General features: G+C 52.1%; 1 protein-coding gene across 16 annotated transcripts in view; it reads right to left on the reverse strand.

Annotated features, from left to right (window-relative positions):
* Positions 1 to 17,163, reverse strand: part of IRAG1 (inositol 1,4,5-triphosphate receptor associated 1) — a 174,193-nt gene that overhangs the window by 87,030 nt on the left and 70,000 nt on the right. For 12 of the 16 annotated variants that reach the window (XM_072969491.1, XM_072969493.1, XM_072969490.1 and 9 more), the window contains one exon: positions 10,462 to 10,619. The exons of 2 other annotated variants lie outside the window; for them this stretch is intronic. In XM_072969491.1, coding sequence (XP_072825592.1) covers positions 10,462 to 10,619 — 158 coding nt within the window. Of the gene's footprint in view, positions 1 to 1,746; positions 1,789 to 10,461; positions 10,660 to 17,163 lie in introns of those variants that run through there. 2 more of the 16 variants (XM_031681200.2, XM_072969501.1) reach the window with 2 other exon arrangements.

Consider the following 17,163-nt stretch of genomic DNA (forward strand, 5'->3'; position numbering starts at 1 on the left):
ACTACACATGCTGCCCTTACCAGTTGTCTCCAGGTCTCGAGTCTCACCTCCCCTGGTTCCTGGTGTCCAACAGGCCTCTGACACTCCTCTCTTATTCTTCCAAGCTGCACACTCCCCCAAGAGCCTCTTCCTCTAGGAAGCCCTCCAGGCTGAACACACAGCTGGAGGAAAGATAGCAGGGGTACCCCTCTCACCCTGCCAGAGGCCCAGTCTCCTCAGGGATCTGTTCCCCTTCTCTGGAGCCAGCCCTGGGCACTGACAGGGCTGGGCCATCTCCTGGCAAGCTCATTCTATATAATAAGCCAGCAGGTCACATTTTGTTCTCCTTAAATAAACCTTATAGAAACAGTTAAATGTTTATTTTGCTCATAAATTCCCAGGAATGCACAACTGTTTCCTAACTGCCTGGGTGCAGGGATAAATATAGGCCAGTGTCACAGCCGGGAATATTAGCATCCCTTCCCCAATGTCACGTGACTAGGCCTGGCGCGGAAGCTCTGAGCAACAGACCAGCCCAGCCGGCCCAGGAGGGAGTGGGGCGTTTAGCTCCTGCACTTGGGCCCTGGCAGATGGGCTGGGAGAGAAGGATCCTGCAGGAAGGCAGTGTGGGTGGTGACATCGGGAGGTCCAGACTGGCATCTCACCTGGGTGACCCTGGGTAAGTTACTTAATGTCTCTGAGTTTCATGTTCTCAAACATTATGTGGAGCTAATAATCCCTATTTTCCAGGCTTGTTTTAAGGGTTGGATGAAATAAAGCACTAATGATGATGATGATGGTGAGGGTGGTGACGGAGGGTGGGCACTGTGCTGTGGTGACTGTGTCCTCAGGTCCTGCTCTCACAGAGGGACTGCCTCTGCAGAGAGGGGCCCCAGCAGCAAAGAGGGCTTAGCACTCTTGTGACAGGATAAAAGGACTCTGGGGACTTGCAAGAAAATGATTGTTCCAGCAGTGGGTCGTCAGAGCATGGGAGAGAGCAGAAGAGCCTCTGCTGAGCTCTACTGGGCCTCGGGCTCCTCCCTGCCAAGCACTGAGGACCAGTTCCCGGCTCCCCGAAGGCTCCCCAGTGCCCACTGTGTGGATCTCCCCACGCACCCATGGCCCGCCCTGCCTCTGGTGGACCCTCTTTCCTGCCATTTTCCACCCTATTCTTAGTGGTCAGGGATCAGCCACCCCCAGATGATCCTGCCTTCTTCATCACTGTTCTCAATCTCATGCCAACAGACTGCAGCAATGTGAACGTGCACACAATGTCTATTAGTCTCCCTCTGTGGAGAGGTATCATCCAGCCAGCCAGCCACTAATCATCATCATCATCTTCTATCCTCTCCTCCTCCCTCCTGCCCTAACACTGTTCCTCCCTCCATCTCTCCTCCCTCAAGTCCAAGCATTTAATCATCCATACAGCCAAATTATCCACCCAACCTGTCACACAACCATCCATCTGTCTACCCATGTACCCACTCAGCGGCCATCCATCCACCCATCCATCCTTCCATGAGCTCCTACCACATGCTAGAGCCTATGCTGAGGGTTGGAGATCCATGAAAAGCACTGCCCCTGACCCTAAGAAGCTGATACGCAATCTGACAGGTAAATCAGAGAAACAAAAAATGACAGTCTACTCCATTACTCACAATAGGGACTAAGGATAAGTAATTGTAATATATATTCTTGACCATCTGTAATGACCAACATTTCTAAAGCACTTTCTGCTTTGTCCATAGCTACAATCTCAGTGCTTACCCTCTGACCAGAACCACTAGAAGCCATCCTGGTGGAACTGTCTTCTTGACCTTTCTCAAGCTTCTTTTCCACAGAGGATGAAGCATCAAGTACCTGCCTCCCATCCCTGGGGCTTCTGGTGTCCAGGACACTGGCCTTACTCCTAGGTGGGGTCAGGAAAGGAGGCAAAGGTAGCAGGAAAACCTCAGCAGAAATGGGTTTGAATCTCCCCTCAACCATGACACAACCACATGACCTTTGACAATTACATAACCTCCCAGAGACTCAGTGTCTTCTTCTATAAAATAGAGATAATAATAATATCTACCTTGAGGGGTTGAGACCACATAGCAGGTACCCAATAGATGTCTCCAATCTCTTGTACAACAGATCCTAATGCTTTACTAAAAATGTATTTAAAAATCTCAGTGGAGGCTGTTCTTGCAAAGGGTGGGATAAGATAAGTGGAAGTGAGCTCAGAGAGGGTGAATCCAAAATCCTCAAGTGGCGCATTCAAGGTACTGCCCTTGTTCTAGTAATTAGAGTGTAATTCCTTGCCCCAGTTTTCTCATCTGTAAAATGGGATAGTGATCATACTTACCTTCTACAGTTCTTGTGAAGTTACTACGTGTAAGGTGCTCAGAGCAGTGCCTGTCACATAGGAACATGGTAGGAGGGTTCTCATTAAGTTAGCTGGGAGGGTTGGGGGGGTCTCCCCTCTCTGCAAAGTCCTTACCAGATTCCAAGCCTTTTACATGCGTTATCTATTTTGTCTTCATGTCATTCCTGAGAGAGGATAAATTCTTTGAGTCCTAAACCCTTTTCCCCCAATGGAGAGCACGTATTTCTCCAGAATCTCCACGGAGGTGTAGACAGAACCCCAGTCCGTTGGCTAGTGAAGACAAGGCCTGAGCAGCCAAGGGGAAGTAAGATGAAGAGTAAAGTTGGCAACCCCCCTTACACAGTAAAGCGTGTTGTTAAGCTCTAGATATTCCTGGGTACAGCACAGAACAAGGATCCTCCAGCTCCTGATCAGAGAAGGTCACGAGAGCAAATGAGATCAGAGAGCATCATCATTCAACTGTAAATCCACCGGGAAGTGACCCCCTGAAAGCGGGGCCTTGGTTGGTTAGGGCTCAATAAACACTTGTTGAATAAATTCAATAAACATTCATTGAGTAAATTCAACTCAATTCCGTATTTATTGAATACCTACCACATGTAAATGAACAGTTATCCCTTTCCTGTGCGCTCAAACTCCACTACAGTAAAATGGGGCACTTTCTGGACTAGAAAGAAGAAACAATCATTCTAGGCCCGTTTCCTCGGCTTATGGTCATGAGGCGGTGGAATCCAGGCCTTGTTACTTCCTTGTTATGTGACTTTGGACAGCTGGCTTAACCCCTCCGTGCCTCGGTTTCCTGATCTGTAAAATGGGTACAGTCACTGCTGACTCACAGGGCGTTAGGAAGGGTATCTGAGATAACAAGTGTCAACAGTCTAGCCCAGGACATGGTAGGAGCCCTAAGTGCTAGTTTCTTTCCTTGCATCTGGATGTCATACTTAACTGCTCTGCAATTCCAGTTGCCTGGGGAGGATGATCTCTGTCCTCACAGTGGTGTTACAGGACCCATTGCAATGATATCTGTGAAAGCTGTTTGTAAACTGTTCTGTGCTGTATGAGGGACTGAGCATTTGAATCTAGGCTCCTATCACCTAACCACTTAGCTGTGTTACCTACTGCATGTTACTTTCTAACCTGTGCTTAAAATCATCTATAAATGGGAACAGCAATAGTACCTACCTCACAGGGGCAGTGTGAAAATTAAATGAGATCATGTAGGCAATAAACCTAGCACAGTGCCTGCAACACAGCAAGGGTGCCTTAAAAGTTAGCTGTGGTTAGTGGTGATTTACTGTAACACTTGGCTTATAGAGAAGACTGAGGCACAATGAATAACTTACCCAAGGTTTCACTCGGGGATGTGAAGCCCAGGCCCTTTCCACTCCCCGACACAGCTTAAATCTCACACTCCTATGAATCAGAAGCGTTTCCTGTCCCTTCCAGAAATCCCTGGCTGCTTGGGGAACCCTGCTTGGAACTCTTCTAAAAGGACAGCCAAGAAGGATGACGGTGGGGAGCCTGGATGGGTCTCTTACTACGCTGACACAACAGGGAGAGTTTCAGGTCTGCTATGGTAGTAGCTACCACGCTATCCAACTCAGGGCCAAAATGGGGGGAGGCCAGAGCTTCTCGGGGCTCCACACACATGTCCCTTCCCGCTGGGGCCACATGCAGAGGGCTGCTTCTCCATAGCACACTCCAACCTCATTTTCAGTTAGCTATCAACTGGGGATAGGAGTCAGGGTGGGAGCAGGGATGCCGTGATCCCGTCAGCCAGATGCTGCTGTAATATGAGAGTTAAGCACCAGTTTCCGTCAGAGGATCAGAAAGTGTGGAACCAAGCAGGCGCTCAGGGAGGCCTGGGGTCAGAGTGAGGCTTGTGTGTGGTGTGAAGCTGGGTTTCTAGGAGTCACTGTGCATCCAAGGATAGACGGAGCTTCCAGCAAAGCCTTGGGGCTCATGCACCGTAAGGGACAGCAGACAGAAGGCATTTGGTGAGACCCAATGCCCCATTCTGTGGTGCTTTGGGGTTTACGTGGAGGTTGGCCCTCTATGGGAGCAGGGGACAGTGTTCTCTTGGTCCAGGCACCTCTCACAGAGGGCCCCGGAGCCAAAGCTTACAGTGCTCAGGGCAGGGCAGAGACAAGAGTGTGGGCTCTGGGGTCCAGCTGCCTGGGTTCAAATCCTGGGCCTGTCACTTACAAACTGTGTGACCCTAGAGGAAGGTACTTAATTTCTCCGTGCCTCAGTTTCTTCAGCGACGAAATGAGGATGATGATAGCTACCTTATAAGGTTGCTTGGAAGTTAAATGGGTTAATACAGTAGACTAGTTAAGCTGGCGGCTGAGGTTAGTTGTCATTAGTGGCTTTGTGGATAATGGAGATTGGGTGAGGGGGTGGTGAGGGGTGGTGAGGGGGTGGTGAGGGGTGGTGAGGAGGTGGGGGGTGATGGGGGTGAGGGGGTGGTGAGGGGGTAGTGAGGGGGGTGAGGGGGTGGTGAGGGGGTAGTGAGGGGGGTGAGGGGGTGGTGAGGGGGTGGTGAGGGGTGGTGAGGAGGTGGGGGGTGATGGGGGTGAGGGGGTGGTGAGGGGGTAGTGAGGGGGGTGAGGGGGGTGGTGAGGGGTGGTGAGGAGGTGGTGGGGGGTGAGGGGTGGTGAGAGGGTGGTGGGGGGTGAGGGGGGGTGAGGGGGTGGTGAGGGGGTAGTGAGGGGGGTGAGGGGGTGGTGAGGGGTAGTGAGGGGTGGTGAGGAGGTGGGGGGGTGAGGGGGTGAGGGGATGGTGAGGGGGTAGTGAGGGGGGTGAGGGGGTGGTGAGGGGGTGGTGAGGGGTGGTGAGGAGGTGGGGGGGGTGAGGGGGTGAGGGGGTGGTGAGGGGGTAGTGAGGGGGGTGAGGGGGTGGTGAGGGGTAGTGAGGGGTGGTGAGGAGGTGGGGGGGTGAGGGGGGTGAGGGGGTGGTGAGGGGGTAGTGAGGGGGGTGAGGGGGTGGTGAGGGGGTGGTGAGGGGTGGTGAGGAGGTGGTGGGGGGTGAGGGGGTGAGGGGGTGGTGAGGGGGTAGTGAGGGGGGTGAGGGGGTGGTGAGGGGTGGTGAGGGGTGGTGAGGAGGTGGGGGGCTGAGGGGGGTGAGGGGGTGGTGAGGGGTGATGAGGAGGTGGTGGGGGGTGAGGGGTGGTGAGAGGGTGGTGGGGGGTGGTGAGGAGGTGGTGGGGGGTGAGGGGGGGTGAGGGGGTGGTGAGGGGGTAGTGAGGGGGGTGAGGGGGTGGTGAGGGGTGGTGAGGAGGTGGGGGGGTGAGGGGGGTGAGGGGGTGGTGAGGGGGTAGTGAGGGGGGTGAGGGGGTGGTGAGGGGTGATGAGGAGGTGGTGGGGGGTGAGGGGTGGTGAGGGGTGGTGAGGGGGTAGTGAGGGGGGTGAGGGGGTGGTGAGGGGGTGGTGAGGGGTGGTGAGGAGGTGGTGGGGGGTGAGGGGGTGAGGGGGTGGTGAGGGGGTAGTGAGGGGGGTGAGGGGGTGGTGAGGGGTGGTGAGGGGTGGTGAGGAGGTGGGGGGCTGAGGGGGGTGAGGGGGTGGTGAGGGGTGATGAGGAGGTGGTGGGGGGTGAGGGGTGGTGAGAGGGTGGTGGGGGGTGGTGAGGAGGTGGTGGGGGGTGAGGGGGGGTGAGGGGGTGGTGAGGGGGTAGTGAGGGGGGTGAGGGGGTGGTGGGGGGTGGTGAGGAGGTGGTGGGGGGTGAGGGGGGGTGAGGGGGTGGTGAGGGGGTAGTGAGGGGGGTGAGGGGGTGGTGAGGGGTGATGAGGAGGTGGTGGGGGGTGAGGGGTGGTGAGAGGGTGGTGGGGGGTGAGGGGTGGTGAGGGGTGGTGAGGGGGTAGTGAGGGGGGTGAGGGGGTGGTAAGGGGTGGTGAGGAGGGGGTGGTGAGGGGTGGCAAGGGGTGGTGGTAGGAGGGATGCCAGAGCAGATGGTGTGAAAGATGTGAGATCCGCTCATGAACTCAGACTGACCTGCCCTGAGGACTTTCAGAAACCCTTGGAGGAGGGTGGGGTTGTCAAGGTGAAAGTGGGAACCAGTGCCATTTGGGCTCTTACAGCTAATATTAACTTCTTGACAGGCTTGTAAGGCCCCCTGGAGAGGCCACACTGTTCCAGTGAGCAAGGTCTCTAAGATGGCTGCTGCTGACAGGCTTGGAAAGAGTTGATGTCCTGGTCACACTGCCCTGGGGCCTGGGGCCAGGTGTGGTGCTCTCGGTGGGGCAGAGACAGGCCAGGATGTGTCCAGAGGTTGGGGGGTTGGAGGAGGCTCTGAAAACTGTCGTGGGAGCAAAGCCTGAAGGAACTGGAGGGGAAGAGGCTCTGGGAAGATGCAGAAACCGCCCTCCTGCCTCTGGGGAGTCTTCCCACGGCAGGCCGCTGTGAGGGCAGAAGTGATGGGGAGTTGGGGGCAGGCAGGCCCCAGCCTGACCAGAAGGCAGGGGTGCCGTTCACAGCACAGACTTCCTTGTGTGGCGGGGAGCTCTGGGTACGAGTCGCTCCTCCAGGTTCCCAAGACCCACCCCAGGCGACTCCGGGTCAGTGGGTCTGGGTTTGCAGGGGAATCTCGGGTTAACAAGTTCCCAGGTGACGGGGGGAGCGGGGGTGGGGTGGGGGACACCAGGCAGAATTTTGCCTGCCTGGGAAGAGAGGCTTAGTTGTGATCTGGGATCCCTTCTAGCTCTGACGGTCTGTCATTCTGTGGTCCCTTAAGACTCCAGGCTTTTGTCCTGACAGCTTGTATTCCTGCCAGAACCTCTTGGCTACAAGCGCCTGCCTTTGAGCCCCTCCCTGTTCAAGGGCCAAGCCAGGAAACACCGCTCAGGACACAGCCTCCTCACAGAGCGCATTGTCAGGAGCCTTGCTTTCTTCCTGGATCCTGATTACAGCTTCTGATTAAGGTCCTACAGAGTGTGTGTGCGTAAGAGGTTGTATGAGGGTCTGTGTATATATGCGCAGAAAGAAAACCAGGATCTATGCCGACAGATTTGTGTTTTGGTGTAAGAAAGCCTCAGCTAGTGCTCGTGCCAGTGATGGGAAATGGGGGCTGGGGCCTAAGGAACCAGAAGTAGGGCTGGACCCCAGGGAGCTGCAAACTCAGAAGGATGCTCTGTTCTTTGCCTGCTTCACAGGGTGGGAATTCACATGGTACCAGGAGTCCTAGCCCAGTCCTCCTGACAAACCCCGCTTCTCCGGCTTCCGTTGCTCCCAGGGACTCAGGCCCTGGCCCCGGAGGCTGTAGCCCAGCTCACAAGGCCTGACTCCTCCTGTGAGCCTGTGGCTGCCAGAGAAGCCCAAGGTGGGTTGTCTGCCGGGTGCAAGAGGGAGCTGCCCTCTGCTGACGATGCCCGTGGGCTTCTGGAGAACTCAGGGAGGCCCAGGGCCTGCCAGTCAGGGCAGAGTGAAAAGAATACTGAATCTGATGTGGCCTTCTGCCTGGGGTCTGACCTGTCCCAGCATCCACGGTCCTTCAGGCCAAAGAAGGCCCTCAAGGGCTGGGCTGAGCAGAGCCCAGAAGGCAGCAAATACACTGGCTTTGGGGAAACATGAGGAACCAGGGGCACAGAAAATTTAACAGACTCATATGAGGTCTCTTGACCAGGATGTGGAGGGGCTATGTCTTGAACCCAGCTTGGTCTGACTCCAGAGTCCACATTCTTCAATCCTGTGCTAACGGTCCTGCCCTATAGGACCTGAGCATCCGGCTCCAGCTCACCTGAATTCTTCAGGTCCTTCTCCTGCTGGAATCTGGCGATGCAGAGGCTGTCGGAACCTACAAATAGTCTCTTTATTGTCTTGGCTTCCCATGAGCATTTGAAGGAGCTTCAGCGACCATGGGGCCCCCTCTCATATTATCGACGTCTGGTTCTGGTTCAAGGTCACAGGGAGAGTGAGCTTTGTGGGGGCCTGTGATCTGGACTTCCTGCCGTTCAGCTAGGGCTCTCTGCCCCCGATGTGTGATGAGCTCATGGAGCCCTCCCCCTGCTTGGCCACCACTAGAGACTCACCCTCACCTCTGACCCAGGGAAGCCACACCTAGGTGGAGTTTCAAGCCATGATGGCCAGCAGGCTTTTGTGATGTCTGGTTTTGTGTCTCTTAAGGAGAAGGACTGAAGGGTCTTTTAATTAGAGAGGTTTGGAACCAAGAGGAACTGAACTCAGTGTAAAAGGATCTCTTCACTGAGGGTATAGTTGCATCGTTGTCAATCTTTCTAGTTATTTTTCAGGAACATCTGCATTCTTCGGGAGCAAGGCATCACTGCTGTTTGGGGGAGCTGCTCAGGATCTGGGAGATTTTGCATCGGAATCTGGCTGAAGGGTACGATCATTGTGAGTGAATTGGAAAGGGTCAGGGATGGCATGGGAATAAGTGGTCCAGGGCTGGGGGGTAGGGATGCTAAGGGGACAGAACGTGGGAAAGTTGTGGCCTGAGGGTAGGGAGCAGTGACACTTGAATCCAGGTATGAGTGTTTTGCTCGGTGTTGTCCTTCCCTTCTTTAATCTCCAAGCTTTCAGGAGATTAACAAATCTTTTTGTTGGGTAAATCTTACAGCCCACTGTTGGGAACTCTTTGAGGGAACTGTCCACGTGTGGGGAGGAGCAGCAGCAGGACAGTGGCACAGCAGAGCGCGCAGTCTGGGGAAGGCTAGGTGTCACCCTCAGAGACGCAGAGGGACAACTCGGAGCCACTGAAAGCAACCTGTGAACAGCACCCGCCGTGGCCCAGGACGTGGCCCAGGACGTGGCCCGGAATGGGGCTCAATAAAACCCTGAGCTGGTGCCTGCGGCCAAAGGCATGAGGGCTTGGCTCACTGTCATTTAGAACTTCAAGGGCTCTTCAAGGCTGCCAAATTCTGTAACATTTCGATCCCACGAGCTTGGGATGTGGACACACGCGAGGCCATTCTTTTCTAAGTATTTATTATCTTAGTTCCCACAATTATGATGTGTGAGAAAACAAATGTCATCATAACATGAAACTATTCACTAAATATCTGCCTACTTCTCACATCAATGCTCCCTCATACAACCTTCCCTCACTTAACAAGTGTCTATCCTCCTGGCTCAGGGTAGTTGGGAGACCTGCCAGATGCAACAGGATGATACAAGTTCAGTGCAAACCAACTGCAACGTTCACGAAGTCTGGAAAAGCATGTCTGAGAACTTTACGTACAAGGTCTTAGAGCAGGGAGGAGCAGATGGAGCCAGGCCAGGTAACAAAGGAAGACAAAATGATGAGGGTGGTGGCAGGATAGGTCCTTCAAGAGGGAATGATTTGAATATTGAAGGATTGAAAGAGGTCCTTAGGAAAATGAATGAAGCCCTTAAAATTTAAACAACCAGAATCTCTTAACAAAAGTACTAAAAGTAAGATGTGAGGGTCGTGATAGTGTGTGAACAGATCGTTTTGTTGGCATAAAAAATGAATATACCAGGAGGAGGGGTATAGCTCAGTAGTAGAGGACAGGCTTAGTATACATATGGTCCTAGGTTCAATCCCCAATATCTCCATTAAAAAACAGACAAAAATAAATATACCAGTACCAAGATCGACATGATTAATTCTTCATTCATTTTAAAAATTAGCAGGTAACCACTATTTTGTAATATGTGCAGCTAAAAATAACTCTTCTTCACATCTCTTTTGTACCAAACCTCAGTGAGACCCGCTCATTTATTTTCATCATTTCCTTTTTTATAATAAAATCTCACAGAAACTCCCCTTCACCATTTACTAAGAAATCTCGATCTTCGTTTTAAGCAGATTCACTGTAAGTGTCCTTGTGCTGGCGCCCACAACCCTGACATGACAAGGCCCTCCGTGATCATTCTCCTCCAAATCTCTCTCCATTCTAGGAGGGTGGTGTGACTTCCCATGAAGCCTCAGTTAGACACAGACTAGGAGGTTCCACTCAGGGTATGTGGGGGCCTTGGTCAATTCAAACGAACTTTGGGTATTTATTCCTCAGTGTGGAAGCCACACATCTTCCCCAGGCCCACTGCAGCCTGCACAGGCTGTCGGCAAACCCTGCGACCTCAGCCCAGGGTGCTTGGCGTGGCCCGGGCTGGGCTGGCTGTAGGCAGGGAGGGGGCACTTACTTGGCCGGCGGGGCTCTGGGCTGCCTGTGGCTCTCCGGGGGGCTCCTCGTCCTCAGGGATGTGGGGCATGGCAGCCTCCTGGCGGGAGTGGCTGCGTGTGCCTGGAAACTCCGCTGTGTCAGCCCCACAGATGCTCCAGGAGGCCTGGGCTCCACAGGCTGGGGAGACGCCAAAAGGACAAGTCAAATCCGCTCCCATCCCTGACCCATGCTGGGTCCCGTTTTCAGGAGCCACCAACCGTGGAGAGAGCTGGCTAGAGTTTGCAGCAACAAGGGCTGAAATAGGCGAGTAGAAGGCATTTGAATTTGTATTTCCTCCTGCTCTCTGGCTCTGTTTACAAAGTCAGAGGTGACCTAAGAGATTTTGCATCTAATTTGGGCCGTACAGTAAACACAGCCATCCCAGAAGGGAGAAGAGAGCTTCAAATGCCTCAAAGCCATAGCCAATGGAGGACACTCCATTGGGAGCAGACTTCTATTTGTCAACCATTTATTGAGCAGCTACTCGGAGCCAGGCACTATCCTAGGAGCATTACCGACATCACCTAATTTAATCCTCACGATGGCCTCTGACACAGGCATTAATATTCACACTTTATAGATGAGAGAACTGCTTCAGAGAGTAGAAGCCACTTGCTCAAACCATACAAAGAACCAAGCATTTGAATCCAGATCTTCCTGATTTGGAGGCCACTGTATTACACAGCCTGGCTTGGCCGGGTAGGGCAGGAGGAAGTGATGGTGTCTCCTGACTTTCGGCCTCATGGCTTACCTTGGGCCCTTCAATAGTTCTTTTGACCCTCAGTACGGGGCTTCCTCACTTGAGGACAGCCCTCCCTGGGCCCGTCAGGCCTGCTAATTTTGGAGATTCTGGAGGCTCACCCAGGGTGGATCTCAGGTGCCTTGTGCAGTGCTCACCCCCAGCAACCTTGTGTTGCTTCCCTAAAGCCAGACTTACCCCTTCGGTCTGAAGGCTTTGCTGGGATTGACCTCAGTCAACATAATCTCATCCATCTTACCACAGTGATTGGCCTAGAGATAGACAATAGATCCAGCCTAAGCCAATGAGCACATGGCAGTGTTCTGGGACTCAGAGGCTCTCTCTTGCTCTGGGTGGTGGAGTGTGCAGATGTGAGACCTGGTGCTGCAGACACCATTTTGCTTCCATGAGCAAGGCCAGGTTGAGGATAAAACTGACATACCCAGAAGAGAGCAGAGCCAGGAGACCTGCAGAGAAATGGAGCTGGAGCCCTGATCAAAGCTCACCTGTAGCCAGAACGCTCTCTGAACTAGCGAGTTACACAAACAACTAAATCTCTTAGTGTTTAAGTCAGTTTGGGTTGGATTTACTTATAACTACTAACTTGTAACTACTTGTTAGTACAAACTACTTGTAACTACCCACTACTGTTACTTGTAACCACTAATCACTCTTCCATGTTTCTTGCCAGTCAAGAGGTTTAGGACCATAATCTGTTCAACAGACCTGAGCCAATGGGTCCAGCTCCTAGGCTTCCTCTTAGGAAAGGGGACCAGTCATGTCAGGTCCCTATGTGGAGAGGCAGGAGAGCAAGGTAGAAACAGCACAGGCTCCGAAACCAGATACCTGGATTTGACTGCCTGCTCTGCCGCTCACTGTGACTCACGGCTTCACCACCTGGTTTCCTCATCAAAGGAACAGAGATAAGAATCAGGATTCTTCCTATCAGGATTATTCCAAGGATGAAAAGCAAGAGCACTCAGCATGGAGTAGGTCCTCACAGAGGCCACCTGCATGTTGGGCTGCAGCCCAGAAGCTTGGCCAGGGTCCAGAGGGCTCTGCCTGGCCTCTTCCCACCCCTAAACTCCTTGAGGTGTCCTGCCCTAGTTGAGTGGGGATTCGAAGAACCAACAACCAGCCTGGTTCTGCAACCTCAGAGATTCCCTGAAAGAGCTGCTCTGGGGGCAGCAGATGAAAACCACCAGAGGCAGGAGTCATCCTCAGACCCTGCCCTCAGCCACAGTCAGGGGGCTGCTGGGATCCACACAGGGGAGATGGAGGACTGTCATTTACTGAGTACCTACTACATCCTGGGTCTTGTGTGAGGTGCTGTCTGCTGGAGGCCTCAGGAGGAGGAGTCAGAAAGCCCTGCCCCCACCGATGATACCAGCCGCTCTTCCCGTCCCACAGAAAGAGCTCCGCGTGGGGAGGCTCAGACCTGGCCATCAGCCACTGCTCTGACAGATGCCCCTGGCCAACACACACCACACACCTCTGACTGAGCTCCCCGAGGCAGGCAATAGATCTGATTTAATCACAGCTACCCAGAAGATTCATCAAAAAATGACTTGTATTTAAAGAACTGGAGAACTTCAGCTCCGAGGTTAGTCATTATGACCACCATCTTGACTTAGGTCATTCTCTGCAGTGGAAAGGTAGCCCCATACAGCTATGAAACAGTTGGGGTGCCCTCTGCTGGCCGGCTCAAGAAATCTCATCTCAAGTAGACTATCCATGAACTAATCCATTCATTCCTTCACCATGAACACTCACACCTACTCTATCAGACTCTGGGCTGGGCGCTGGTGACATAAAGATGACGCAGATGTGGTCTTGGCCCTCAAAGAGCACGCAGTCCACTGGTAGGAGGCAGATGGAAAACAAGATAAGAGGGTAAACACTTTGAAAGTGAGAAGCTGCAGGACCCCAGAAAAGGGTCCCTAACTGTGGAAATTGGGACAGGTGGGATATAGTTATAGGGAATATTCCACATTAGAATGATGTTTGGGCTGAGTTACGAACACTGAAACGCTGATTGAATTTCTCTGAACAGAAGAGTTGCAGGCCTAGTGGAGGAGATAAGGCAGGAAGGGGGAAGCCCTACTGGACAGACTTAACCTGGCTCCCGGGAATGAGTGCTGTGTCTCCCAGCTCAAAGGTGAGCTCTGTGACTATTTTCTATCATCTTTACTTGGATTTCTGTAGCAGTGACAACAGTGGTGCTGGGCAAAGTATACAGTAGTCGGGTACCATAACAAAAGAGGGTTTTGAGGGTAACAAAAGAGTATTTACAAAATCCAGTTCTACCAGCAAAGTTGGCTACACCTCCCAAGAAAACTCTAAAAATGATGTGTAATGTATGTGCAGGTCCAGGCTGTCTTAATAGGTGTATGGTTTCCAGAATATGGGAGGTGACAGTTCTACTTTTCTTTTTTTATGTCTTAACCTACACGAAGTGTATTGTGTTCTGCATGCTAGGAGGGATTCAGATAAACTGAGGCATGTTCCAAAAAGGGAAAGCAGGACAAGAACTATGTTAAAAAAAAAAACAAAAAAACTAAAGGCCTTTAGCCTGCAAAGGGGAAGGTGCAGGAAGAAATAAAATCTCTTTGCTGATACTTGAAAGCCATTCATGTAATTCTATTGTCCCCAAAGGGTAGAGTCACGGCCAATGACTGAAATGTCAGATCAATGCAAGGGAAAACTTTATAGTGGCTGGAACCATCTGAAAATGAAATGGGCTCCTCTTTAAGGTAGTGAGTTCTCCATTCCTGGGAGAGTTTCAGCAAAGGCTGAAGCAAGGCTCATAGGATTCCTAACCCACCTCCGGGAACTTTTCCAACCCTGGGAGTCTCTGAAATCCCAAATTCTTCCGAGTCACAATAAACCACAGATGTGAAGGTCCCATCCCATGGATTCTAGGATCATGGTATTACAAAGTCGCATCAGAAATATCTCTACTTCCTTTCCTTCACCTCCTGCTCCTCAAGAAAGACCTTCAGTCAGTCCTGGGTCAGAAAGTAAAGTAAAACAGGACTGAGTTAATTCAGACAAGCACTAAGAGGTGTCAGCAGGATAAGGCAGAGTGGAGGCTGGCTGAGGTCCCACACTTGACAGGATGGAACCCTGAGCCCCTTGGGGGTGCTCCGCCTGCCGAGGCCATTCCCACGCTGCTCCAGCCTCGTTGCTTTCTCTCCCATCCATTATTATAAACTCCCTGCTTAAAATAGCAAGGTAAAAGCAGAGGCCCTCCCCCAGGGTGACATCTGGGTTCCGCTGGAGCTCTTGGGCACGTGGACCTCACATCCAACACAGCAAAGTTTAGAATATAATCTCCAGGAAGTGGTGATCTAGAGCCCCGACCCAAAAAAGGAAAAAATATTTAGTAATGTTTGGTCTCCAAGTCATTCCTTCTTTAACCCATTTTCAGGGCCCCTCTCGCTGCCTCTCCGGCCTGGTCAGTAAAGGGTTAGGTGAGTCATTGCCAAGAGCCTTCAGCTCTTTGGACTCTATTCTTTCTGCTCCCAGCCAGTGCTCACATATATAGCTTGCCCATTTTACAAGAAGGAAAACTGAGGTGCAAAGAAGTGAAGCAACTTGACTGGTCCAGTTACCTTTGTATCTGGAGAAAATTATCTAAGCCTCTGCTGGGATAACTATCCAATCATTCGGATAACCAAAAAGCCCAGAAGTCTCTAAACTATATTTAAATATTTTTATTTGCCCCTGGCTATTCATTAAGGAAAGCCAACTAAGATACTTTTATTCATTTTTATTCATCAGATATGTCTAGGTTGCCTACTGAGTATAAGACCCTATACTGGGTGCATTTCAGGTGCTATCTTGTTTATTATTTCCATTTTATATATTAAGGCACTAAGGATCAGAGAGGTGCAGCAACTTGCTTGAGATCACACAGCTAATAAGTGGCATGCCAAGGATTATAACCCAGGCTAGTTGGATTCCAAGGCCCCTCCTCTTTGCTTTCTACTCGGCCTCATCCACCAGGAGTTCTGCTAGAGTGTAGCAGCCGAACCCAACATGGCGACCCTGCTCCACAGAGGAGAGTTGGGGTGCATTCACAGTGGGGATAAAGATAGTGGTGGGGCAGGGGAGAGGAAGTAGCACATTGTCAGGCCAGAGGTCTTATGAGGACAAAAGAGTGGGCCCACCATTAGAGGCTGCACTACCCATGCTGTGTGGGGTGGCAAACGTACCCATTTGCCCACCCATCGGTCTGTCGGTCCGTGCATTCATCCACTTGCCTTCTGACTCTTCTGTTCTTACAACTGTCCATTAGTTTGCCTGTCTAACCTTTCACCCCAGAGAAGCCCACACTTGTTAGGTGAGCCGCACAGGCTCTACCCGTGCGGGACACCTGCAGACTGTGGGGAGAGGGCAGGACGGGCTTCTTTGTCAGAGTGGCCATACAAACACAGGTATGGCCCTCCGCAACTGATGGAGCACCTCCACCCCACATACCTCGGCCACAGGAGGGAGGTGGGGGGCTTCCTGTGGGGCTGCCTGTGTTCCAGTAGACATGGTGGCCATCATTAAGAGTTATGATTTTGCAAGACACTTTCCAGAGACCACCCCTTAAGTGCTCTCAGCAACCCTTGAGGTGGGTAACATAAGTATTATTAACATTATGATTAGCCCCATTTTACAGATGAGGAAACAGAGGCTCAAAGACCTGCCCAAAGTCACGTCGCTCATGAGTGGCAGTGCTGGAAATCAACCACAGGTCTGTCTGACTCCTCAGCTCCTCGAAGGGCCAAGCTCACTGGCTCATGGGCAGCATTCTTGGCAAGCAGTGGCCTCTTACGATGGCCCCAAGGATGCCTCTCCTAGAGCCTCTTAATCAGTCCAGAGGAGACGAAACCCCTCTCTGAATCCACAGTGTCCGAGGAGCACAGCCTACAAACTGACTGGTTCTCATTTTCTCTCTGTTAATCTTTGGGTGTCGGAAGAGCCAGAGGCCCTTCTGGGAAATAATGGGTTAACCCAGACTCCACTGACCTTTCTGGAATGACTCAGAATTCTCAGAAGGGAGTTTTTTTGTTCTTCCAGTTTTGGATTTTTGCTTTCATTTTAGCAGCACAAAGTATTTGAAAGAGATTAGGTTGCTATTAATACCACTGTTCTATCTCTAGATGAAGAATTCGATGGAGGGGTTGGTTTGGGGTGAGTGCACACACATCTCTCTCAGTCCCTCGGCAAATTCAGAGGATGACAGAGAGGCCACTGGAGAATATCCAGTCCTACCCCTGCTCCCAGCCTGCAGGCCCAAACTGGGGCAGGGACTGACCAAAGCCACACCTGTGAGTGAGGAGCATTCAGAGAAGGTCCCAGGACCCCTGCCCCCCAACTCCCACTACCTTCTGGTCTCTTATTTTGAAGGATTTGCTTGAGTCAATAATAAGCCAATGTGTCCATGATGTGCAAGCAGGCGTCCCTTGGCAGCGCCTCCCACCTCCCGCCTTCCCTCCTCCAGTGGTCACTCTCTTGGGCAAGTGAAGATATCCCAACTCCCTGTGTTTGCCCCAGGCAGCCCTGGACACACTTGGAAAATCTCCTTGGACATCAGAGATCACCTCAAAATGCTGAGAGGTGCCTCTGTGGGGCCCTGGGCCTGGCCAATGGCAGAACTGGGTCCTGCCCCACAACAAGTGAGCCCAAGTTGGTAGCCCCATCCTGCTTCCTAACCTCGGGATGCTGCGAGAGGGCTTTGGACCTTGGCAGACTGGGTTCTAACTCTCCCTCTGCATCTTTCTTGCTGCATTAGTCTCTTCCTAACCTCAGTTTTCTCATCTGTAAAATGGAGGTAACAATACCTACATTTTTAAACTGTTGTAAGGATTAAATTAGGGAATAGACACAGGGTGCCGGCCCAGAGTATACACTCGATGAGTTCCTTTCCCAGTCTCTGAATCAGGCAGCTGA

Source organism: Vicugna pacos, chromosome 10 (assembly GCF_048564905.1).
Source record: "Vicugna pacos chromosome 10, VicPac4, whole genome shotgun sequence".
NCBI classification, from domain to species: Eukaryota; Metazoa; Chordata; class Mammalia; order Artiodactyla; family Camelidae; genus Vicugna; species Vicugna pacos.